The 25,145-nt window shown below is 45.9% G+C and overlaps 1 protein-coding gene across 4 annotated transcripts in view; it reads left to right on the top strand.

The window, feature by feature from the left end:
• The window catches only part of LOC146870694 (plasma membrane calcium-transporting ATPase 4-like), a 1,872,989-nt gene that overhangs the window by 1,382,359 nt on the left and 465,485 nt on the right, over positions 1-25,145 (top strand). For all 4 annotated transcript variants that reach the window (XM_085646147.1, XM_085646144.1, XM_085646145.1 and 1 more), the window contains 2 exons: positions 608-733; positions 2,808-2,933. In XM_085646147.1, coding sequence (XP_085502273.1) covers positions 608-733; positions 2,808-2,933 — 252 coding nt within the window. The remainder of the gene's footprint in view (positions 1-607; positions 734-2,807; positions 2,934-25,145) is intronic.

The raw sequence follows: 25,145 nt of genomic DNA, 5'->3' as shown, positions 1-25,145 counted from the left end.
TAGCAGGGCTGAAGGATCTGCGACACATGTTTCTCTGCAGATCAGCACGTTGACTGTCGGTTCAGCGGCATCTAGCTGATCCCATCCTCGCGTTGCCAAAAATATGTTGGAACCATCTTCCACATTTGACTGCAGACTTTGGTGGTGAACACGCGTCACGTTTATTTGCAGTTCAAAGCTGTGTCCTTACTGCCAAACACCGGAGCTCCTCTTGTCGTCCAACCGCCTTCAAACCCTCGTATGTCACAATCCCCGTGACATCAATACCTTCCCTCTTCTTGCAAGATGCTGCCAGCGTGAGCACCACAACAAACCCAGCATCATTGATTATAACAGTTACCTTCTCTCCTCTTTCCTATAAAAATGCCCCTGAACTTCCAAGAGAAGTGTCACTAACTCCAAAACTTTTTTTAGAATCTTAAAACAGTGATAATACAACTAAAAGAAAAAATGAAGTGACCTTAAAAAGCAACTTGGTCTTTGACTTTGTTTGCTACGGAACGCCTAGTGATTTTCAGTATCCTAATAATGTATATCGGGGGGTACTTTATCCCATATCTCACTTTCTTACGTTATTTCTGAACGGGACTGCCTGTCTTCTCTCTAGGTGACCTCCTGCTCTCCGATGGAGTGCTGATTCAAGGCAATGACCTGAAGATTGACGAGAGCTCGCTGACCGGAGAGTCGGACCAGGTTAAAAAGTCCCTGGAGAAGGACCCCATGCTACTGTCCGGTAAATCTGAAGGATCTCAGCATATGTTGTTTCACTAAAGGACTATGGCTTTCACAGGTATAATGTGTCTTGTGAGTGATTCCTAATGATGCAGTTTATCTTATGAATAAATGATTAGTTCACCGATGCATGGCCTCCAGTGTCTACGGCCATCTCGTGAGTGTCTAGTGTACTCCACTGGTTCAGAGATTCCAGACAATACAGTGCATCATGTGAGTGAATGACGCTTCCGCTTGTACAGTTCTTATAGGAAAAGCAATCCATATCCTGTGTGAGAGACCAGTGCAATGGTGAAGTGCCTCCAGGGCTTACAGGGCCTTATGTACAAACACATTTTCCCATAGACACAGAATGGGTAAAACCCTTTGATATATCTGGCCTGTAGTGGTTTGAGAGTGATTTTTGCACATTTGTAGTGCATCAAGGGGAAACAGCTCAACTTGCACACTGGTGCTGTTGCTCCAGGGATTACAGAGAATTAGGTGAGCAACTAGTGCACTTGTGTGAAGCTTCTAGAGCAAAGCGGTACAAAAGGGGGTGGTGATGGATGGAGCATCAGAACCAATCAAACACTCACACCCAGTCAACAGATCTGGGTTTGATCCATCACCGTTCTTTAGCCCACTCTGCCACCCCAGTTCAGGCATGGCCATATGCAAATCAGTCTGACCCTGTGCCTCATGGGAACAGTCCAGCCCGAACTGCCAAACCATGCCTTCCCTGGACCGGAAACAAGCTTCCTAGAGCAATATAGTAAGTCTTGTAAGCTGATAGCTTTTCCCTTCCTGGGGATCCTCATCAGTAGTCTCCTGGAAGAGAAATAGGGTTACAGGTCAGCAGCGTTTCCTTATATGGCATCCAACAGATGCAGTCCAAGCGCTGTGCCTGCAGAGAAACAAGACATCTTATGAGTGACTTAAACAATAGTGCAGTGCTCTTAGAGGGTACATTGCATCTTATGAGTGAATGACTAATACAACTGGATAAGACCTACAGGGGCTACAGTGCATTGAGTTAGTGAATGGCTAGTGCATGCCTTCAGGATACAATGTGCATTGTGAGTAAATGACTAGTGCCTTCGTAAAATGATTGCAGGTGATTTGGTGCATCCTGCGAGTGACTGACTAATGCCCGACAACAAAATTGCAACTAGCCAGACATATCGAGGACCCCTCACCTCCAAGGCAAACTGTGGATATTGTCCTTGTACCAGGACACTGGTTATTCACTCATTAGTTTAAGTAGATTGTTGGGAACGATTGAGTGAGTTGAGGCTTGCTCTATAGGGATCCTAGAATAATGGGAGAGGCTCCATGTTGTGTACAGAGAGTGGTTGTGACAGAGGTGCTCGTTTAATGTGTGTAGAGAATGAGGGGGTCTACATAGTATGTCGGGGGTGACTGACTGGTATTCCACAGTGCATACAGTACGTGGGGAGAGGAAGTGGTCTGCCTATATCGTATGCGCAGAATGATAGTGACTGAGATGAGGCATTCCATACGTGTTTGGAGATTTAAGGTGAGGTATGGCACATAGTGTGCACAAAGCGATTTGGTCTTGGGTGAGGCAGCCTTTACAGTGTGTGGAGACAGTGAGGTTAAATGATGCTCGTAGTGTGCATGGTGTGATTGTGACGGACATGACAAAGCATAAGTGTGGAGAGAGTGAAGTGGTGCATATAGTTTGCACAGAGTGGTTGTGACTAAGGCAAAGCATTACATTCAAGGCATGGAGAGCGCGGTGAAGTGTGCATATACATTTATTTTGACTGAGGTGAAGCAATGCATGCAGAGTGTGCGGTGCGGTTTTGGCTATAGCGAGCACAGAGTGATAGTGACTAAAGTTAGGTTGTCTATGTGCATAGAGTAATTGTGATTGAGGTGAGCGCACAGTCTGTGGAGAGAAGGAGGTGAGAGGGTTCCTGCTGCACACAATATTCGGCACTTAAACTTTGATCAAATTAATGTAGTCCAGTATTTGCCTCTCATTCTCTTGTTGTCGCTCTCATCTTCCTGTGCCCTTTCATGCATTCTCGTCACCTTCCCCATTCTATGCTTCATGGCTCACCTTGCAGGTACCCACGTGATGGAGGGCTCTGGGAGAATGGTGGTCACTGCTGTTGGTGTCAACTCTCAGACGGGCATCATCTTCACCCTGCTTGGCGTCGGAGAGGGCGAGGAAGAAAAGAAGGCCAAGAAAGGTAAAGGGGAGCGTGAGGAATTGGGCGTTGGTGCCCCCTGCTCACCCTATCAGGCAACAGGTGTCCAGGAGGGAGGGCCTTAGCTGGCAAAGAGGACCTTTAGGATGGAAGGGGGCATCAGCCCATCTCTACAAAGGGATATGCAACATATGTCATCACTTAGGTGGTGATGCTGTGTCCTTCTTGGAGAGAGTGAAGCTTTCCCTCCTAAGCGTCTCTTCTGAACAGTTAACAAATGCCCCTAATTACCCTCTTACCTGCCCATGTCCCTCGCTGTACCATCTAAGCTATCAGTGTGTTTACTCCCCTCCAGAAAGGCATCAGAGCTTGTTCTAGACTAGCCGCGGGCCTCTCCTTACAGACTTAGTTTGCAATCTGGCTGTACTGCAGTTATCTTGCAGACCCGAGGTAAGGCAGACTCACACGATCTGCTTTCCTTACAGACCTGAAGTGCAACAACCTTTCACACCTCCACTGCTCTTGCAACTTCTATGTTCCAGCAGCCTCTCACATCTCCAGTTAACTAGTAGACCTTAAGTTCCACCAGCTGCCCACTTCACTTACCTCGTAAACTTCTCCAAGAACCCAACTTCTCTGCTTCTCTTCAAGACTTACTGTGAAGAAGCTCGCATCCTTCCTGTTCATCTAGAATACCTGAGGTTCCAGGAGAGTCTTGTTCGTTCCCTTTTCTTATAGACCCAGCGTCCGCCAGCCTCTCACACATCCATTCCCCTATAAATTCATGATTCTACAACTATACAGACTGCTCATCCTACAGCATCGCTGTTCTCAGCCCCGAAGGAAATCCCTTATTGACGGATCTAGACACCTTCCTTCAAACAGCCCTGTATACTGATCGGTAAATCCGTGCATATCAAGCAATGCATAGTATTCCTTGACTCTGAGCATTGCTTTGCAGCTTTTTATAGCCCACAGTGCAAGGAAATAGGACCCACGCTTTGAAATAACCTGGAAAATTCATACTTGCACTTCGGCCTTTGTATTTGTTATAAATGGTAGCCACTAGCATGGCTAGTCTTTCTGCCTCCATCCCTGTAGACACACTGAGCTCTGGTAGTGCATCTTAATCCTGTCCTGCAGCACTCCCTGCTATGCCAGTACTGAGACCAGCACACAGCTCCACCTGTGACATACGCTACTATTCCAACAGCTGTTCTAGTATTAGTCAATATGCAGCTCTGACAATGCCTCTCACATTTGATCTGTATTGACGCCTCTTTGGCCTTCCAGATGAGAACATGCTTTGATTTCCCTTTATGTGGATTTCAGCCCCATTTTAATAAAGACACATAAAACGCTTCTCCATCCCGGGTTCTTCCTACACACTGAAAAGTCTCATTCAGGTGAGCGATCTCAAAATAAGCGTGTGTGGGTGCGAACGTATAGATATATAAAAGCCTATCACCAGGCTATACAGTCCATATTTATTGGAGCCAGTTCTACAGGATGCTGAGTCAGACCCATGCAGCTTAGTGGTCCCTCCGAGGGTCATTCGATCCAAACAAAACAATGAAGGAAGTCGCATTCAATCAAGAGTTACCTTCACAAATCATTGAGGAGATGAATGATATACTGGTGGAATGAGGAGTCCAAAGAGATAAAGGACCCTTGCCTGACTAAAGTCTCCTTATCATATAAATGTGATGGTTATCATGGCAGTGTATTTAGCTCTGAAATCCACCCCCCACCGGTGAGAGCAAATTATTCCCAGATTATTGTGGACAATTACCACTATGTACTGTCTGAATGCACATCATGGAAGTAGGTTGAGAGTTCATCATGGTGGCAAAACCATAATAATCAGACTGATGTACTCCAAAGCCAAGATGGTTTTGATAACACCAGAGTGGACACATCATTGGCGGTTCCCAAACCTCATTCATATGTTGGAGAGGTTGGCCTGTATGCTGGATCTCCTCTCCCTAATCCAAAGCCAAATTGAATTTGGGAAGAAGAGTGCATGGATATTCTGAAGGAGAAAAAATGCCATGTTCCAATGATAAGGCATAAGAAAATGTTCCTTCCGGTTAGAAGACCCTGACCTCCAAAAGAGGTTAAAGTAGTTCTGGCTAAACTAATATGACTTCCTTCTGAACTTATTAATGCTTATATCACCTTTCGCACAAACCAGGTTTTCTGGTAGCCATAACGTCTGCTGTCAGGGTTAATGATATGCAGGCTCTATGTTCTCAGGAGCCAATCACAGCTTTTCATTCAAATAGGGTAGTTAGAAATCCCACTCTGCATTTCTGCTGTAGGTGGTCTCAGAGTTCCACATGCATCAGCTTATATCCTTACCCACGTTGTGCCAAAGCCCTTCTTCTTTTCCAGCAGTAGATTTTTACGCAGGCTATGTGTATTGTATTTCAACTTAGACAAGAATACAAAGTTCAAGGACATTGTTTGCCAATTATGGTTCTATCATAGCTGGTTACCCTTGATTTAAGTAATCGAAGTCCAAATAGATAGTTTCCATCTTGGCCCTAAATTGACATAAAGTTACCGGTCCTTCCTAGGAGACCCCAAAGCAAATTCCATAAGGCGAAACGCCTGGAGGTACCACTTGATTAAGAAAAGTCACTATTTTTGGCATATGTATGGTGGAGACCTAGAACTCTGTTCACACATTTACCAGTCCACTAACCTGGACTTAGTATCGAGAATAGATTCAGAAGTTGGTTAAACATTTTTGTGGCAACTGTTAGGCTAGCATTTTCCTCTTTTCTAGGTGTTGCAATTCTGATGCGATTTCTGTTGCACCTTGTTGGGTATTGTCTCGCTACTGTAGTCAGTGTTTGACTATGAATAAAGATCCTATAATGCTGCTGTTAAAATACCTCAGATCCCAGTTTTTGCATCATTGAAATAGACAGCAAAGTCATAAACAACCCATCCTTCTCCATATTGATGGCATCAAGATATATTTCCATTAAAACGAAAATAAACAGCTGGCATTATGGGACATGGTGGGATACTGACATTGCAGGCTACTTTAAAGGTGCAGTGCCCAACTCCAGCACTTGGAAATCCCTGCCAGTCATCAGTTTATTTTTTCTATATCAGAATAGCCAGAATATCCGAATTTGTGTGAGTTTGTATGTCTTTGTGTATATGGTGGTAGCCAATTTGCGACACCCTTCTATTTACATACCTTTCAAGAAAAAATTGAGCACCATCCCTATAAGAGGCCCAGCTTTGGGTTATTCAAATATAAATTCGAAGTTACTGTTGAAATGACAGCTTTTTAAATTCTATTTATATTTGGGTTAGACTACGGCCAGACACTACCAAGAAGGGTTGCTGACATCAGACATTTTAATCTGGTTCTGCAGCTACCCTGAGTAAGACAAATCTGGGATAATTTGGTTGGACTTGGTTGTGTTATATCTTCGTGGTCAAAACCAGAGAGAATAGCCAAAACTTACTGGTCTATAGTCAATACTCTCTTTTGAGAAGCACTTACATTATTTTAACCGAACTTACAGGTTCTTCGCTAGGCAAACCAGTACTTAAATTCAGTATAAAACAATTCCCAAAAGAGAGCTGTGTGTTGATTTCCCTGCATTCACATTCCTCAAATTTTAGTTTATGGATTTTACCTTTAAAAGGTTTTATGAAAAATGGAAGAAAAGTAACCCTCATACTGTATTTACAACTTAAAAGCAGTGACTTGGAAATTATTTTTTTATTTATCTGTCCCCTTTTTTTCTGATACTAAACGGAGCTATTGTGAACCGTTATTGAGGGGATTGTATGGTTACACCATGCTTTAAAAAACACACTCTTAATTTATAAAACTTTCTTTGAACCCAAAATGCAATTTTGCTTCAAAAATTGATTAAGGAGATCATCGAAACAAGTCTGTATTGTTAGGTATCATTGGTTAATAGTTTGTGTTGACCTAAATTTAGGTGGGGTGAAAGATCTATTCTGACTATTATAAAATTGGTATATGATCTTGCAGTGGGCTTTGGACCACTAATGAATTTTAATTTGAGTGGGTGGAATTTTGCTAAATTTTTTTGAGGTGCGGTTCTAAGTCCTGGTTGTTCTGTGGTGCTTTTTTTTATAGATGCCTGTAAAAAGATTTTGTGGTGCAATCTGAATAAATTTTTGTGTGTGTGTTTGTGCAAAATGCTTTTTCTTGAAATGAGATAATGTCACTTGTAAGTGTGCTTTGTGATACAATCTAAAGTTGGGACTATAGAGTGTTATTAATTTCAGTGAAGAAGAACTAGGATTACAAGTAAGTACATTTTCATTCTCTGAAGGATATAAAACGGCAATAAATGGACAACTGCAGAACAGGGAAACTCTAAGAGGTTGCCTTCACTCTTTCTTAGGTGAAAGATTACGTCACTCCAAGAAGGACAGAATAATCCTTTCAGACAGCAGCATCTCCGAGTTGATGGATATTGCATAGAGGATACTTAGTTCTGTGCACAGCCCTGGTCTGCGTACAACGTTAGGCTTTTTATAATTGCATCTGCCTGTGATTATGAAAGTTGCTAAACTTTGATCAGATCTGCTGTGTAGCTTTCACTGTGTTCAGGTGGAGAAAGGCTGCCACCAGGTCCAACACACCTGGAAAAGCCGGTGCGGCCAGTGGCAACACACCCACCCCTCGAAATTTCTCCTATTTGATATTCAAAATCTAACCTCCTGGTTTTGACATAGGTGAGGGAAGGGGCAAACAAACAGTCCGTTTTATTGTTTTTATTTTGAATTATGATTTACTCTTCTTCAATAACATTTACTAACTTTCCCACCATTTCACCCCCAACCCCAGTACAGCTCTTCCCTGTCTCTCGTTTTCTCTTCCCTTTAAACGGGGCTTGAAATAATGTTTTGGTGACTCAGATCTCTCCCTTTCACCACCTCCCCTATCAGAATTGGTTAGAGAAAGAGAGTGGGATACAGTGATGTCGCAGTGTAAAGCACCTGGGCGATAAAGTTGGGGTAATGCTAGTCTTGGGCTGGTCTGGCCACAGGGACGATAGTTCTGAAGTCATTCGAGAAATTGCGAGAGCAAGGCAAGCAGTCACCGTAGGATCAGAGATCATCACAATACGTATCGTAGTCAAACTGACATCTGCATTATTGTACAGAAACCATCTATGCCACTGTCTTGCTTCTTCACACCTATTCCATGATGCCTGCCCCTGCTGCCTGTAGCTGGTACTGTCTTTTTTTCAAGAGGTCTGGTTCCTTTTCCATCCTTGTAGCCGGTTCATTTTGCGTCTTTTGTCTTCAAACAGTCCTGTATTTCCTTATTTAGTCCCTGATGCTGGTTGCATATTTATTTCCTGGCACCAGTAGCTGATTCCCTTCCTTTCATCAGCTGCGTGTAGCTAGTTCATGTTGTAACTTTTGTGTCGGTGGGAAGTTCTTTCTGTTTCCCCTGCTCCTGTGACTTGCGTTGTGTGTATCCTCTGGCGCTTGTAGTTGATTTATTTTATAGTCTGTAATGCTTGTTTCTCGGATTTTTTTCGATGGACCCTTTCTCGTACGACTTTTTTGCCTCCTAGAAATTTCATTTCACATCTATGTTGCACCTGTATCTGCTTCTTTTGCGTCCCGTGGTCCTTAGTTTCTACTGTGTCCCACGTTATTAGCGGGTGAATCACAAACACTCATTAAAATATTTTTTGTTTTTGAATTGATAAGGGGGTACTAGGCTACCTGGCAGATGGAAACTTTGGGCGATTTTCATAGCCCGCTTATATACTAGTGCAGTCTGCTTTGTAGGTTTTTGTGACTTTTTTCAAAGCTTTTAATTATTGAGAAACCCTTAAAATGCGATTACTGGCCACCGTTGTCGTTTTTTTAATGTTTATCTATAACGGTGCATGCACTCGCTCTTTCTTTGCAGATGCAGTTTTATTGCGACCTTAATTCTTAAGCTGGAGCCTTGAGAAAACTCATTTGTCGGCTGGAGCATTTCGAAGATGCTAACAAACAAATTAACAGAAGGGCATTTAACAACTCTCAGTCCATGTGGATTGGTTCTTCGTCTCAAAACATAGGAACTAGAGTACAGATGTAGCTTTAGCAGCAGAACTATGGCCCAAATTAGTGCCCCCATCTGCTCTAGGTGGCAAGTATCATGAAGGACTGCACACTTCACTAGGTGCAAGTCGGAAGAGGAGATTTTTTTCACTTGTTCAAACTCGCCCTTGCACTCTTTCACACCGAGAGAGACAACTTCAGCTTGTGCTGCTGCTTGTACTGCAGCAGTGCTCCCAATTGCCATGACAACGTCATGTGTTCTCCGATTTTACCAATCCTCTGCCAACGCTGATGTTGTTTTATCACAGTTCACATCATAGCCGAAAATGCGCGGACTATGACAACACCCTAATGAAAGCCAGCCACACTTTCTGCTACTTGCGGAAGCTGATAACCAGAATTGGCAAAGTCAATGGATCTCACCCTGGAGACCTTTTGGCCTTGCCAGTGATTTAGCAATGCTGTACAGCTTGGCTAAAGAATAAGAAAAAAAAGCGATGAACTGTAGGGGGCTCCAAGCCCCCTGTGTGTTCTTTCTAAGCCCACAATATGTCTCGGAACTGATAGTGCATTCGCTGTGTGGTAGGTAAGACCTAAAAATGTGCCTTCAGATTACTTTTTGATTTATAAAGTTTTGTATATCGCGAACATGACCGTGGGTATCAGAGTGCTTTACATGGGGGGAAGGTAGGGTATAATAGAACATCTAACATGATTACCTAGATAAAAAGAAGTAAAAAGCCTTGAGCATACATAAATTACTACGCTTGTTCTCAAAGGTAATCAACAAGGAAAGGTCAGTCATCATAAGAGTCACAGGTATGGATACAATCAATAAACACAAAGGTGATAGCTTAGGATAAAAACTTGTTAATCGGAAATGATTTTACTTCTTTTTTGAATGAAGCAGTAGATTAAATTAAGCGAACATCTGGTGGCAATGAGTTCCATACTTTAGGAGCGACATCGAGAAAGCTCTGTATCCAGTTTTCTTTTTATGGAAACATTTCAGTAGCAGGGATCTCGCACTTCACGACCGTCTGCAATCCCCCGATATTTCTAGTTTGTGGCCCAAATATTTGGGGGTATTAAAATGTAGGGCTTTGTGTGTCATGCATGCTATCTTTACTTGAATTCTTGCCTCATAAGGAAGCCAGTTCAGGGATTTAAGAGCAGGGGAGATGTTTGTTTAGTTTTGTACTGTAGACAAGTCTGGCAGCTGGATTGAGGGAGGCCCTTAGAGGGGCCAATTTGTATCTAGGTAGGCCACATAGTGTGGCACTACCGTAGTCCAACCTGGGAAACACAAGAGCTTGAACCGCATGCTTGAAGTCCTCCTTTGGGAGGAAAGGTTTAAGTTTCCTTAGAATGCTCATCTGTTAAATCGCTCCTTTGGTGATCATACTTATGTGATCCTGCATATTCTAGTGTTTGTCTAATGTAATTCACAAGCATCTAGCAGAGTCTATGATATGTGGAGAACAGTTGAATGCAGTAAGATGTTTCATCCAAAGATCAATTTTAGGAATGTTGTTCGGAGGTGATATGAGTAGGAATTCAGTTTTGGCAGCATTGAGCTTGAGATGATTGTCAGTGAGCCAAAGATGAAAGTTTTGTAGAATAGAGTTGAGGGATATGATGTCATCTGGGGAAGATATTTTGAGATACAGTTGCGTGTCATCTGCATACATGTGATAATATTTTAAGGAATCTGCTAGCGGTTCCAAGGATAGATTGAAGAGAATGGGTGAGAGGGCAGATCCCTGTGGAATACCCAGTGTGACCGTGAAAGGCTTCGCTAGGGATTGATTCATCTTGACTCTTTGGGATTACTGTTGTATGAATGATGTCTGGGGTGTATGTACTCCTTACATCAAAGTACAGTATGTTGCACCCGATTCTCGAGCTGTGGCTGCTGAATCGTGACATCTGAAGTATTAATTTCAAGATATGTCATGAGCACAACCCTGTTCTAAGACATAAACGCCCTAGCATTGATTGACCTGACAGACACTTGTATCTTTCTGAGCATCCAAAGCACATGGAATACCTCTACTTAATGTAACGTAGCATACAATCAATGTCTGGCACTGCCTTTTGAAACCAAGTCTTCTCCAAGTGTGTTTAGTGACTGCTTAACAGTCATAGCAGCACATCTGCGACATGAAGCCCTACATCTGTACCCCTTTCTGGATGAAAGGTTGGTGAAGGTTACTTTGCAGACTGCGGAGTGCATTCAGTTCTTAGCAAGCAAGATGCTGCACAGAAGCCTGATTCCACCTTCTGCTGTAGAGAAGCAGCTTTTAAAAATTTCCCTAGTAATGTGTCACTTGCTGACATGGGCAAAGAAGCTACATTGTCCCCTGTTGATCTATTCTCCTACAGTAGTATGGAATTAAATCACTGCTCCAGAAGCAATCGTTTGCGACGCTATACTACGGCCTGTCTTATAACTTGTTCTTCACATTTGCTCCATAGATGACAAACTGTTTTCCAGTTGATACATAGCAATTTAAATATAGAATATGGTCTCTCAGCGAAAGGACAAGGGTACTCGCCTATAGCAAATTGTTTAGGGCAATTCTAAATTGAGATGAGGCCCACCCATCTCCCCAATGCACAGGAGTGCTGGCATAACTGTTCAGCAACACTTGCACATGACCGTAACATGACATGGAATATGCAATGTAATGTAATGATAATGTCTACAGTTTGGGTAGTTGTGGGCCTTGGGTCAATGTCATCATGACTCATACCGATTGCACCTATGATCTACACTTAAATAAGACGTTCTTTTCCTAACCTATTCATTAAATGACATATTATGCATATAATATGAATCTAGCATACCCCAAGCTTCAAAACTATTGTTGGAGATAAGGATCCTTTTCTTTCTGTGGTTACGCCCATTTTCAAGACTTCTGTTGGGTTTGGTAGGAGTGGTCCTGCAAAGCTGACCTCTGCATCTAAATCTAAAGTCCTCTGTTTAACTTCCTCTTCTTTTTGAACTCAAGAAAGTGTTTGAGGTGTCCCAGTTTAACCCACTATGCCTCCTCTTAATCTGCGAGAGAGGAGTTGATGCCTTATTATGACCTACTTTTTGTCCATTAGTTTTTGCCAGTTTGTGAGAATACCTTGACTCACATTGTAGGACAGCTAAAGACCTTCTTCCCATTACGAAGGTGCAAGTATAGATTAAGTTGTCTTAAGCTTGTCCATGTTATATCCCATTTGCTGCATTTATAGAAGCATGGGTCATTCTCTTACATAGTTTTGCACCTGAAACATTCAGCATTTCCTCTAAAGAGTCTTGGGGTACTCCCCCTTGTTTTGAAGTGTGTTCAAGGGTCCAGGGTGGAGGCCAAGGAAGAGATCGTTATAGAAAGATCTAATCCTTTCCTTCTTTCTCACTGACCCCCAGTCCAATTGAGATGATAGCCAGCCATGATCCTTGTAATGCAAATTTGAAAAATTCACCTATCTCGGGCTTTTCACATTGTTACTTAAAGGCTATACCTGTTTTATATTTTGACATCAGTTAATTTGTCTACAATGACTATTACTTCTGTTCAGATTTCTTTTTAAGGCAGATTTTGTTTTTCACAACAGATTTTATTAGGTTTCCATGGTACAAGGTGGGCAATGCCCAAAGCATTCATTGGGAATACAGTTCGACATCGAGAGTACCATATTTTTGAAAAAACAACATCAAACTGGCCGGCCAGAGCTGGCCCAACAACTAAGGTATAGCACAAATCATCAGAAAGTTCCCTCCAATGCAAATAGCTAGTCATGTGTGTCATGACAACAGCATTATTAATCTTTAGATATTTTAATAAATAAGTATGTGAACCGGGCAAACCCATAGAGGGTCCGTGTGTGGCAGAAGGGGTAATTCTATGCCCCGACATGTCGCCCAAGCGGACCATATCTTCCTGTGCTTCAGTGGGCAGCCCCTTGCCTGGTAGACTACGATCTCGGCCTCGATACATCTAGCCATTACTGTCTTCCACCCTCCTGTTTTCGGCGGGGAGATCGCCTTCCATGCCTGGGAGATGTCCCACTTGGCAAGTGTGAGGCCCAGAAATAATAAGTGCTGTTTGTAATGGTTCCTGCCGATCTCTTCTGTGCTATGAAGCAAGAACAGCCTAGGGTCGTGCGGGAGGTTCCAGGACAGAATGCGGCCCAAGCAGGACGAGACCTTCCTCCGGTATGGCCGCAGTGCCTCGCAGCTCCAGACCGCGTGGAAGAAAGAGCCCTCCGCACACCCGCATCTGAAACAAGTGGGGACTGTGACACCCATTCTCCACAGCGCTCCGGGGGCTGGTTAGGTCCTCGGTCCAGTCGGCGCCCGTCATAGTCGGCAAATCTGTCGCCCAAGCTTCCTTGGTCTTACATAGTGTAGTTGGACTGTGGGTAGTCGAGGTCTGACATATTTGTCATATCTTATGCAGCCCCAGAGCACTCATCAGTAGGCGGCACTCCAGGGGGCGAAATTCTGGTAACTAGTTCAACGGGTGAACCAAAGGGGTCAGAGCATGTCGTACCTGTAGGTACTTCTAGAACTGCAACTTATGCAGCTAGAATTCAGTTTGCAATTGTTGGAATGATTTAAGAGTGAGACCCTGCATGATGTCGCCTATTGTGGAAATCCTGAGGAGGTACCACTTGTGAAAAACAGAGTGTTCGGCGACGGGGCGTAGGTATGTGCCTTGCCATAACGGAGACATTTGTGTTAGGCGCCCTGATCAGCCCATTTTTTTAACGGTATATCGCTAGAGTTGAATGACTGTTTTGCTGGCTGGAGGCAGGGAGTCTAGGTTCATTTGGCTGTATAGGAGTCTCTGGAGGGGGATACCCTCCATGGCTAGGCATTGACTGTGTGCAGGTACACAACGCTACACGGATAGCCTCGCCCTGCCACAGGAATCTATTAAGGATTGCATTGATTTGGGAAAACCACGTGCAAGAGATATTATATGGAAAATTTGCAGCCAATAAAGTAACCGAGGCAGAGAAACCAAATTAAGAATTGCTGAGCGGCCATATAGGGACAACGGCAAATGTGACCATATCGTAGTTTCTTCATGCACAGCTGGGAGCAATGGGGTAATATTACGTGTCCACAATGTCATGGGGCTTGGTGAAATAAAAACTCCTTGGTATTTAAATCCTTCCAGCACGTGAGACAGCTGCGCCGCCTAGGTTCCGCTCCTCTGGTCCCCACATATGGGGAAGAGCACCCATTTTCCGGGATTGGCTCCCAGGCCGGAGGTCTCTCCGAGCACCCGAAGAATCTGAAGAATTTGAGTGTCAGTCATGACAAAATAACACATCGTCTGCATATTGTCGGATCGCCCCCATGACCATTCAAGCCCTCGGATCAATGGGTCCTGCCGTACCGAAGCGGCCATGGGCTCTATGGCAAAGGCAAATAGCAACAGGGGCAGGGGGCAGCCCTGTCTCATACCACAACCGACCTGTGTCCCGCCATCCGCACCGAGGCCAAAAGGTCTGCATATAATAACTGGACGTACGCCAAAGAGCGCGGCCCTAAGTTTATGGAGATGAAGAAACAGGTAGGCCCAGCTTAGAGAATCAAACGCCTTGTCTATATCAGCCAGGAGGGTGGCCGCGGGCCGGCCTAATTCTGGGGCCTTTGCTAGAGTGTTGTAGCCCCGCCGTATAGTGTGCCGAGTGGACCTTTGTGGAATGAAGCCGGACTGGTTGGGGTGGATAAGGTCCTGGATGCACAAGTGAAGGCGATTTGCAAGAACTTTGCCCAGGAGTTTGGGCACAAATATCATGAGGGAGAGAGGGCGATACGAGGAAGGGTCTTCTGGGGATGGCCGGATTTAAGGAACACCATGATCTCAGAGTGGCGCCAATCTGGTGGTAGGATGTGTTGTTCGAGGGTCTCATGGAGTGCCTCCAGCAGATATGGACCAAGGGTTGTCATGTGGTCGCATGAAGTGACTAGGGTAGCCATTGGGGCCGGGTGCTTTGCCAGGATGAGTTTTAACCAGTGCGGCCCTAAGTTCATCTACTGTTATTGGGGCATCACGTTGGTCTCGTATTTGGTCAGACCTTCGGAGGGTATGTCTGTTAGGAACTCCCCTATGAGGGCACTTGATATGAGCTCTTTCTGTTTATACAGGGAAGTATAATAAGCTGCGAATACTTGAGCTATCATCTCAGGTGACGTGTATAGCACTCGATCTATGTCTCGAAGTGCCGGAACAGGGGTAGGGGGACGTCCCTGTCTGGCACAGGCGATGAAGCATCTTACTAGACTTGTCCCCCCATTGATATATCCTGTGCTGTATTGCCAGCCAAACCTCTCGTGCCTCATTGATGAGGTGTTTATGTATTTGTTGATGTAGTTGAAGGAGATTACGCTGCACTCCTGGGCTAGCATCTGCAGCCAGTTGTGCTTCAAGGGACCGCTGGCGGTCTTCTAGCTCCAGTATTTGGGATAGATGTTTACGTTTTTCGCCCACCCGAAAGCTAATGTCGACACACCGGAGTGTGGGTTTAAGAGCCTCTCATGGAATGGCATTAGACGGGGCTGAATCAGCATTGGTCGAGAAATAGTCGGAAATGGCCTGGCATAGGACAGTTAGGGTCTTGAAGGTACCCTGGCTACATTCGCCATTGGAAGGGGGGTTTGTGAGATTGTAGGCATAGCTTAAGTAGGACCAGTGAATGGTCTGATAATCCCCTGGGAAGGATAGAGACATGGGACACCCTGTGTATGTAGTTGTGGGGGTAGGAAGACCTAGTCCAGCCATGTTTGGTGGATAGGAAAGTATAGCCACTCTCGGACCACCCCAGTGTAGTAGCTAGAAGAGGGAATTTGGATGTACCTACCTGGGGCTCCCGCCCTGACTCACGTCGCCGATCTAGGGGTGACATAACATCATTCCAATCATCGCCCAGCAGAGTTAGACCCCCTGGAGTTCCCCCCCCATACCTGTGAAATGTGATCTGTGAAAGGGTGCCCCAGGGGAGGAGGGGCATGGTTACGCATTCGCCATGTAGTGTGCCTGAGATTATAGGGTATAGGCCCCCGGGGTCAAGCAACTGTTGTGATAAAATGAATGGGACGCGACGATGTACTAGAATAGCCGTGCCTCGTGGAGCCCCGTGTGAACCCTGAGTGGTAGGCTGTGGTGAGGCATGGAGTTTTGTTACCCAAGAGGTGAGTCTCCTGCAGGAGAAGGATGGCTGCTTCGCAGCGTTGGGCCTGCTGGAGCACAGCACCCCGTTTGATTTTGTCAAGCAGCCCTCTAACATTCCAGGATACTATGTTTAGTTTGCCCAGTTGAGGAGAATGTACATGTGAAGTCATCTGTTGTCTATGTGGATCGCTATCTTGGTTGAGTTTAAGGAGGTGTGATGCAGTCTCTTTGTGAGTACAATAACTAAAACAATATTAAATTAGTAGGACTGAACATTCCCCACCCCCATACTTCCAACAACAAGGAGTATCTGCCGCAGTGGAGAAGGGTCCAGGGTCCCAACGGTAGGATCCTGGAGATCTCCGCCAACCATACCCAAACTTCCCAGAACAGCTAAGCATAACGGTACAGGGGCTCAGCGGTACCTTGTGTGGCGCCCAAGCCGAATTGAGTCTCCCAGCGCTTCCACATAAATGAGGAAAAAACTCACTGGCCAGGGCCATAGGTCAGGGAAACAATTCCGGCCAGTAGTCATCAAGACGCCTCGTCTTGAACTGGGAGCGTCATTTGGATCTGAACCTGTGATCCTTTTGGAGTTACCCCTCTTCTGTCTATTTCTCTGCGATCATTGTGAGGAGCCTGATTCCAGCGGTGGTGGGGAATGTGCTTTTAGGTGCATTGTTTCGTCCGCCCAGGCGAAGTAAAGGGATTGTCTGGAAAGCTATGAGATGCTACAAAAAAAGAAAAAATGTAAGGGGGGGCAACAAAAGGAAAAAATGGAAAATTAAACAAGTGTCCCACAAGCCCAGGCACTCCTTTTCAGTCGGATGTGTACATGTGATAATAAAAATATAAAATGTATAGCCTCTGACATAACTTTCTTTAATGAACCAATCATGCCTATAGCCTGTACTACTGGCTTGTTGCAAATGCCAACTCGGGCCTACTGTATTTTACAAATGCTTTCCTATAACATTTATTAGTGTTCGAGGCATGTGGGCTGCTGAATTCATATCTGTGCATAGATCGCCGCCTAGTGTTGGGTCCGGATGATTGCATATTGTTGTCCTGGAAGAGTCTTCGAAGTTTCACGAGATAGGTGGCTCCTCCCCTGGACTACAGTGCGCATGGGCATCCCCTCCATCCTTAGATTGTTTTTTTCCGCCATTGGGTTTGGATGTCCTAATCTTAGCTCTTTGAGTATTTAGGAAAACTTTATTTTTGTCAAGCCAAAAGGCTTTTAAACTCGTCGGTATTGTTTTCGTTCGGCGCCAAGTATTTTTCTACAGTTAATTCTCTAGAAAATCATCGAAGTTAGCCGTTTGCCCTTCGACGCCAGAGGCCCGATCGAGATCGACGATGGAAACATCAAATTACCCCTTTAAGCGTTGCCCTCTTTGCAACGCTAAGTATGCTCGCTTCGACGTGCACCCCGTGTGCAATAAATGCCTCTCTCCAACACACGACGAAGCCACCTGTATGGCGTGTTCCAGGTTCCGATCGAAGAAAACTCTTCGCATTTGTCGAGCAGCTCGGCTCGAGGCGCAGAAAGCGGCGCCAAACCCGGACAACATCTTCGGGACCGAAGATGAAGAAGTCGTGGACCTTGAAGTTCTGGAGGGACTATCGGATACGGATTCAGAGCGTGAATCCAACTATGATGCCGAAGACTAGCGTATCGTAGATGTCGAGGAAGATTATGCCGTCGATAAGGTAGGAGACGACGAAGAGGCCCTTGGGGCCGAGGAAGATGGCTCGGAAGATGAGCTAGGCCCACGTGTCGGTGCAGGGCCCGAAGAGGCACTCGATAAGGCTCAGGTCGAGGGATCGCCACACGGCCTTACCCGAGATCTTTCCTCTCGTTCTACAGCCCCGCTTCAAAGCCCGGCTTCGAACTATCCTACGGAGCCATCGGTCTCGAAAGCGCCATCATCCGGTCAAGGAAAACCGAAACTGAAGGCACAGGCACCGAAATCGAAATCGAAAGAGAAAATGACTCTCAGCGGCGACAAGGCCTCGAAGCCGTCGGAGCCGAAGACACAAAAGACGGCACCTAAGACTTCGGTCAAGGTGGTCGACCCGAAAAAATCGGCGTCGAGGATCGTCGATACGGGAAAAAAGGGCAACCCTCAAGAGCCCAGCCCTTCCAATCCTCGTGCCGAGAAACAAACGTCTGGTACGGGGCTCGATGCCACACCAAGGACGGTCTCGAAGGACCATGTCAAGTCCACGACACCGTCCCCCTTCGTAAAGAAGTCGGTGTCGGAGTCGTTATTACGCATCCAAGACTGGGCTTCGCTGCTCACCGCGACAACAGCCCCGCAGCCGAACACGGCCTGCACGGTTCAGACCGTGTCGACACACATCAAGTTCGGATTACCACCGGCGGTGCGACCAAAGATGTTCGACGCACAGAAGGGTCCCGCACCGACGAAAGGTGTCGACAAGAAGAACGCTGTCGAAGCGCCAAAAGGGGTGTCAATGGGACAGACGATTGCTGAAGTACCTCAAGAAGATGAGGAGCCGAGGCAGTTTATCTCTTCGGGGACTGGTAAACTTTCACTACATAAAAGAAAGATAGTGCCAGAGACACCTATGGAACCATACAGAATTCCATTAAAGAAACACAAAACCACGTCACCAGTTATTCTGGAACATGTTCAAGATTATAGACAGGAGCCTCAATCATTCTCACCCACACAGTCTGATGTGGATGCAGGAGATTATGGTGCTGATGCCAGCACTTATCCATTGACCACTGACCCTGACGACCAAAACCAACCTTGGGTGGACACTATTGGTGCGGGGGACCCGCATACTGCTCCAGACACACTAGCATATGAGGTGAAAACATCTCCAACTGAAGATGCTGCTGCCTTCAATGCATTAATTGAGAGAGCAGCTGAGAACCATGATGTACAGCTCCACACTGATCCTATTGAGGATGATTTTCTGATGGATACCTTCTCTACCTCAGAAAGATCTGTTAAAACTCTGCTCATGCTCAAGGGTGTCCTAAAACAAGCTAATGACATTTTTAAGGAGCCCACGAGGGCAAGAGTACTGAACCCTAGGATTGAGAAAAAGTATAGGCCAGCTCCTGTGGACCCTACCTACATAAGAGGCCAGCTGCCTTTGGACTCGTTGGTGGTTTCCAATGCTCGGAAGAGGGCCAACTCACAGACAACGGGTGATGCTCCTCCCCCTGACAAGGAGTCTAAGGTCTTGGAAACATCAGGAAAGAGAGTTGCTGCACAGGCAGCTAACATTTGGAGGATTGCCAACACTCAGGCACTTCCTGCTAGGTATGACAGAGCGCATTACGATACCCTAGAGACACTGCTCCAGCACCTCCCAGATCAATATAAGGAAGGTGCAGAGTCACTGATTAGAGAAGGAAAGCTCATAAGCAACGCTTCCATTAAGTGCGCTCTTGACGCAGCTGACACTGCAGCTAGGGCTATTAACACCAGCGTCATGTTACGACGACATGCTTGGTTAAGAATTTCCGGATTCAAACCAGAGATACAAACAACTATACTCAATCAACCTGTCAACCCTCACTCCCTCTTTGGCCCAGAGGTTGACACCACCCTAGAGAAAATCAAAAAAGATACAGAGACTGCAAAGTCTATGGGGGCTCTGCAATCACAGCAGTTTAGGAGTGGGTCCTTTCGTCGCTCTACCAACAGGGGACCATCTAGAGGCCAGAACTCACAGCAGTCGCAGTACACTAAACAAGGTACGCAGACCAACTATAATAAAAATCACAGAGGTGGATACCGTGGCAACAACGTCAAGGGTAGAGGCCGTGGAAACAACAGCTCCAGGTCCTCCGCCACCACCAAACAGTGACGCCTTGTCACTGCCCCCTGACCACATAACACCTGTCGGGGGGAGACTCCAACAGTTCCTGCCGGACTGGAAATCCATCACCACAGACCGGTGGGTGAGAGAAATTGTCCAGTACGGTTATTGTCTAGAGCTCACATCCACTCCACCAAACATACCACCAAGACACCGTCCTATGTCCGCAGAGCACTTGCACTTATTGCACCAGGAAGTGCTCAGTATGCTCCACAAAGGAGCCATAGAACTAGTGCCTGTACAAGACCAAGGATCAGAGGTGTACTCACTTTATTTTCTGATCCCCAAAAAGGACGGGTCTCTCAGACCCATACTGGACCTCAGACCTCTGAACCGTTACATTCTGTCAGAGCATTTTCACATGCTCACCCTGCAGCAGGTGCTGCCGTTGCTCAGTCAGGGAGACTTTCTCGCAACCCTAGATCTAAAAGATGCGTATTTCCATATACCCATACACCCATCACACAGAAAATATCTCAAGTTCACTCTTCAAGATCAACATTACCAGTTCAAGGTCCTCCCTTTCGGAGTAACAACGACACCAAGGGTGTTCACCAAGTGCCTAGCAACAGTGGCAGCACACTTAAGGAGACAGCATATACACGTCTATCCTTATCTGGACGACTGGCTTATCCAGGCAAAGTCCGCCCGGCAGTGTGCCAGCCACGTCTCCCACACCATTCACCTTCTTCACAGCCTGGGATTCTCACTAAATTATCCAAAGTCCCACCTTCAACCCGCCCACGTACGGCAGTACCTAGGCGCGACCATAGACACTCTGGCGACCACGGCACAGCCCAATTCCGTAAGGATCCACAGCATGCAGTTGCTAATAAAAAAGTTCAGACCTCAACACTCACTACCGGCCCGAGTGTTTATGCAGTTGATAGGCATGATGGCTTCCTGCATCTTCATAGTCCCGCACGCGAGACTACATATGCGCCCGCTTCAGGAGTGCTTAGCACGTCAGTGGAATCAGGCTCAAGGACTGTTGAAAGACCTAGTGTTGGTGAGCGGTCGGGCATACAACTCTCTGCATTGGTGGAATCCACAAAACCTTTGCAAGGGCCGACCGTTCCAAGAGCCTGTTCCACAAATAATACTGACAGCGGACGCGTCTCTCCAGGGATGGGGAGCTCATGTACTCAATTACACAGTGCAGGGATTATGGACAACACAGCAAAAGAAGATGCACATCAACCTTCTGGAACTGATGGCAATCTTCCTGGCAATGAAGGCATTCAAAGTACACTTGTGCAAAAAAGTCGTGTTGATCCGGACGGACAACATGACTGCCATGTACTACATACAGAAGCAGGGAGGAACACACGCTCCACAGTTGTCTCATCTGGCTCAGAGCATGTGGAAGTGGGCCATTCAGAGGAACATATTCCTCATGGCGGAACACCTCGCGGGCAAGGACAACCAGATGGCGGATCAGCTCAGCAGACACAGCTACCAAATGCACGAATGGGAGCTACATCCGTCAGTACTCCAACCGTACTCCCAGCAGTGGGGTCATCCAGAGATAGACCTATTCGCCACAAGGGAGAACGCAAAATGCCAAAGCTTTGCCGCCAGGTTCCCGCATCCACAGTCGCAGGGCAATGCGATATGGATGAACTGGTCAGGCAGATTTGCGTACGCTTTTCCCCCAGCACCATTAATACCGCTAGTGGCACGCAAACTGAGGCAACACTCACTGACGCTCGTCCTGGTTGCTCCCACGTGGGTACGCCAGCCATGGTACACCACGTTTCTAGAACTCTCCGTGGTACCGCATCAAAGACTGCGGCTGACGCCCAGGCTTTTAACCCAGAGCCATGGCGCAATTCAGCACCCAGATCCGCAACAGCTAAGCCTAGCGATCTGGCTCCTGAGATCTTAGAATTTGGCTACCTCAACTTGCCTCCAGAATGTATGAATATCATCAAAGAGGCAAGACGACCCACGACCAGAGCCTGCTATGCGGCTAAGTGGAAAAGATTTGTCATTTATTGTAAAAATAATGACATCAATCCGCTGGATGCATCAACTCAAAACATTATCTGTTATCTCTTACACTTATACAGATGCAATCTAGCATACAATTCCATTCGTATACATTTAACCGCGCTGGCAGCTTACCTTCAGAACAGGCAGCACCTCTCACTGTTCAGAGTGCCTGCCATCAAAGCCTTCTTGGAGGGACTCAAACGAGTGATTCCTCCTACGCATCCACCTTCACCAATCTGGAACCTGAATGTGGTCCTCACCAGACTAATGGGACCACCTTTTGAACCTCTACACTCCTGTGAGATTCAATTTCTAACCTGGAAAGTGGCCTTCCTAGTAGCCATTACTTCATTGAGAAGAGTTAGTGAACTCCAGGCACTAACCATTCAAGAGCCATTTATACAGGTTCATGCAAACAGGGTCGTACTACGCACCAACCCTACGTTCATGCCCAAGGTGATATCACAGTTCCATATGAACCAATCCATAGAACTACCTGTGTTTTATCCTAATCCTGAGAATGCAGCAGAGAGAATGCTCCACACACTTGATGTCAAGAGAGCTCTCATGTACTATATTGACAGAACACAACATTTCAGAAAGACAAAACAACTGTTTGTTGCCTTTTCTCCACAGCACAAAGGCAACCCCATTTCCAAAGCAGGAATAGCTAGGTGGATCGTTAAGTGTATACAAATTTGCTATCAAAAATCTAAGCGCACACTAACGATTCCTCCAAGAGCCCACTCCACACGAAAGTTAGGGGCCTCCATGGCTTTCCTAGGGAATATTCCTTTACAGGAGATATGTAGAGCAGCCACATGGTCCACTATACATCCATTTACAAAACACTACTGTGTAGATGTACACTCAAGACAGCAGGCAGCTGTCGGACAGGCTGTTCTTAAAACTTTTTTTCAGTCTGCTGCAGCTGGCACGGACAGCCGCCGCTAAATGGAGGGACTGCTATATAATCTATGCACAGATATGAATTCAGCAGCCCACATGCCTCGAACCGAATATGCTATTTACCAGTATGCATCTGTTCTTGGCATGTAGGGCTGCTGACATTCATGTCGCCCACCCTCCTCCCCGGCGCCTGTGGCAGCTGCAGCATTCAGTTATTACTGGTTAGCATGGTCATCATTTACTGTATTACACTCCATTTCTGCCACAATGGCGAAAAACAATCTAAGGATGGAGGGGATGCCCATGCGCACTGTAGTCCAGGGGAGGAGCCACCTATCTCGTGATACTTCGAAGACTCTTCCAGGACAACAATATGCAATCATCCGGACCCAACACTAGGCGGTGATCTATGCACAGATATGAATGTCAGCAGACCTACATGCCAAGAACAGATGCATACTGGTAAATAGCATATTCGATACATTTATAAAATAAAAAATATTAACTCAATTACAATTTGCAAAGCAATATTCAACCCTTCCTCAGAATTTATACCAATAGGGTGACAAGATTTTGAGAAGCAAAAACTGGAATAGGCCAGACATAGAAGTAGGACTAAAGGCTGACAATGATCAAGGTACATACTTGGCCTGTTCTGTTTTTTGTGTAGCCTTGTAAATGTTCATAATATATCTGTGTCTGTGTGTCCCAGTCGCTACTGGGTAACTATAGTTAGAACCATGTTTCCAAAGAAAAGCATTTTTTGGTTTGCTTATAACTTTCGTTCCGTTTGACAAATCTTCTCAGAATTTATTAAAAAATGTTCTTCCACCTCTTCTCCTTCCTAATAAGTTTTGCAGTGCTTCGTCAAGCAGGGGCCGAGAAAAAGGGGAGGGGTGGGGGGGGGGGTTGGTAAAAATGCATCTCCCTCATTAATTTTTCTGTAGGAAAGTTAGACACAGCTACATCCCAAATTGCTGAGTGGAATTACACCAAATTTGGCAGAAAGCTAGATGTTGGTCCAAAAAGCTTGCTTTTTTTTTTTTACCTTGTATAAATCCATTCAGGGCACTGACCACTGGTGTGACTGTCTAAGGCCCTTGAAAGGGTGTTTCCTACACTGTATTTGCTTCACAAAGCATGGAGGATCGGTAAGCAATCTGCAGCTTGATTGAGTCTCTATGAGATAAGGTATTACCGAAGGTAAATAACTTGTTCATCTGATAGACTTCTAGTCTCACACTCCTTACCTCAGACTAGATACTCAGGCAATACATCCCCAGAGGTAGGACTGTGAAACCAATACGATTACAAAGTCCTGCAGGACTGACTGGGCAAAGAGCCTGTCATGACGGACCTGACTGTCCTGGCAGTAGTGCTTGGTGAGCATGTGCAGTAATGTCCATGTTGCTGTCCAGATGTCCAGGACCAGGACGCTGCACGCAATGCAGTGGCCACAGCCTTGGCTGTAGTGGAGACAACCTGCAAGCCCTCAGGGGCTGCTTCTTGGCCAATGCATAGCATATCTTAATGCACATGACTGTCGGACACAAGATGGTTCTCTTCTCTACTGTCTTCCCTTTTTTTCGCTCCCACATGGCTCACGAAGAGTTGATCGCCCACCCGGAATTCTCATGTGCAGTCAAGGTAGAACAACAACGCTCTTTTTGAATCCAGGCAATCGAGCCTCTCCTCCTATTTGGAGGGATGAGGTGGAGTAAAGAAAGTAGGCAGGGTGAGGGTCTGGCCTACATGGAAAGGAGTCACCACCTTTGGAAGGAAGGAGGCAGGTGTCTGAAGGGCCAGCTTGTCCGTATAGAAAGTCATGTAAGAAGGCTGCACTGAGAGTGCTTGTAACTCACTGACCCACCTGGCCAATGTTATGGCCACTAAGAATCCAGTTTTTAAGGTTAATAACTTGAGAGGGAAACTGTGGAGTGCCCCCTAGGGTTTACACATGAGTTAAGCGACAACCAAATGAGGTCACACTAAGGCATTATAAATGGTGTTGAGTGAAACATATGTTGCAGGCCTTTAAGGAACGTAGCCACTATGGGTGACTTAAAGAATGAGGGTTGGTGCGACAACTGCAAAAATGCAGATATGGCAGAAAGGTAACCCTTAACTGTACGCAAAGCCCTGCTGGGCCAAAGATAATGCAAACAATACAACTTGAGCTGGGGATGTAAAAGGGGTGTTAGTATTGTGGTAGGCACACCATGAGACAAAA

This window comes from Triturus cristatus, chromosome 1_1, assembly GCF_964204655.1.
Source record: "Triturus cristatus chromosome 1_1, aTriCri1.1, whole genome shotgun sequence".
Classification (NCBI taxonomy): Eukaryota; Metazoa; Chordata; class Amphibia; order Caudata; family Salamandridae; genus Triturus; species Triturus cristatus.
Note: the sequence above shows the minus strand (reverse complement) of the source record. Positions and strands in the feature narration are given on the sequence as shown.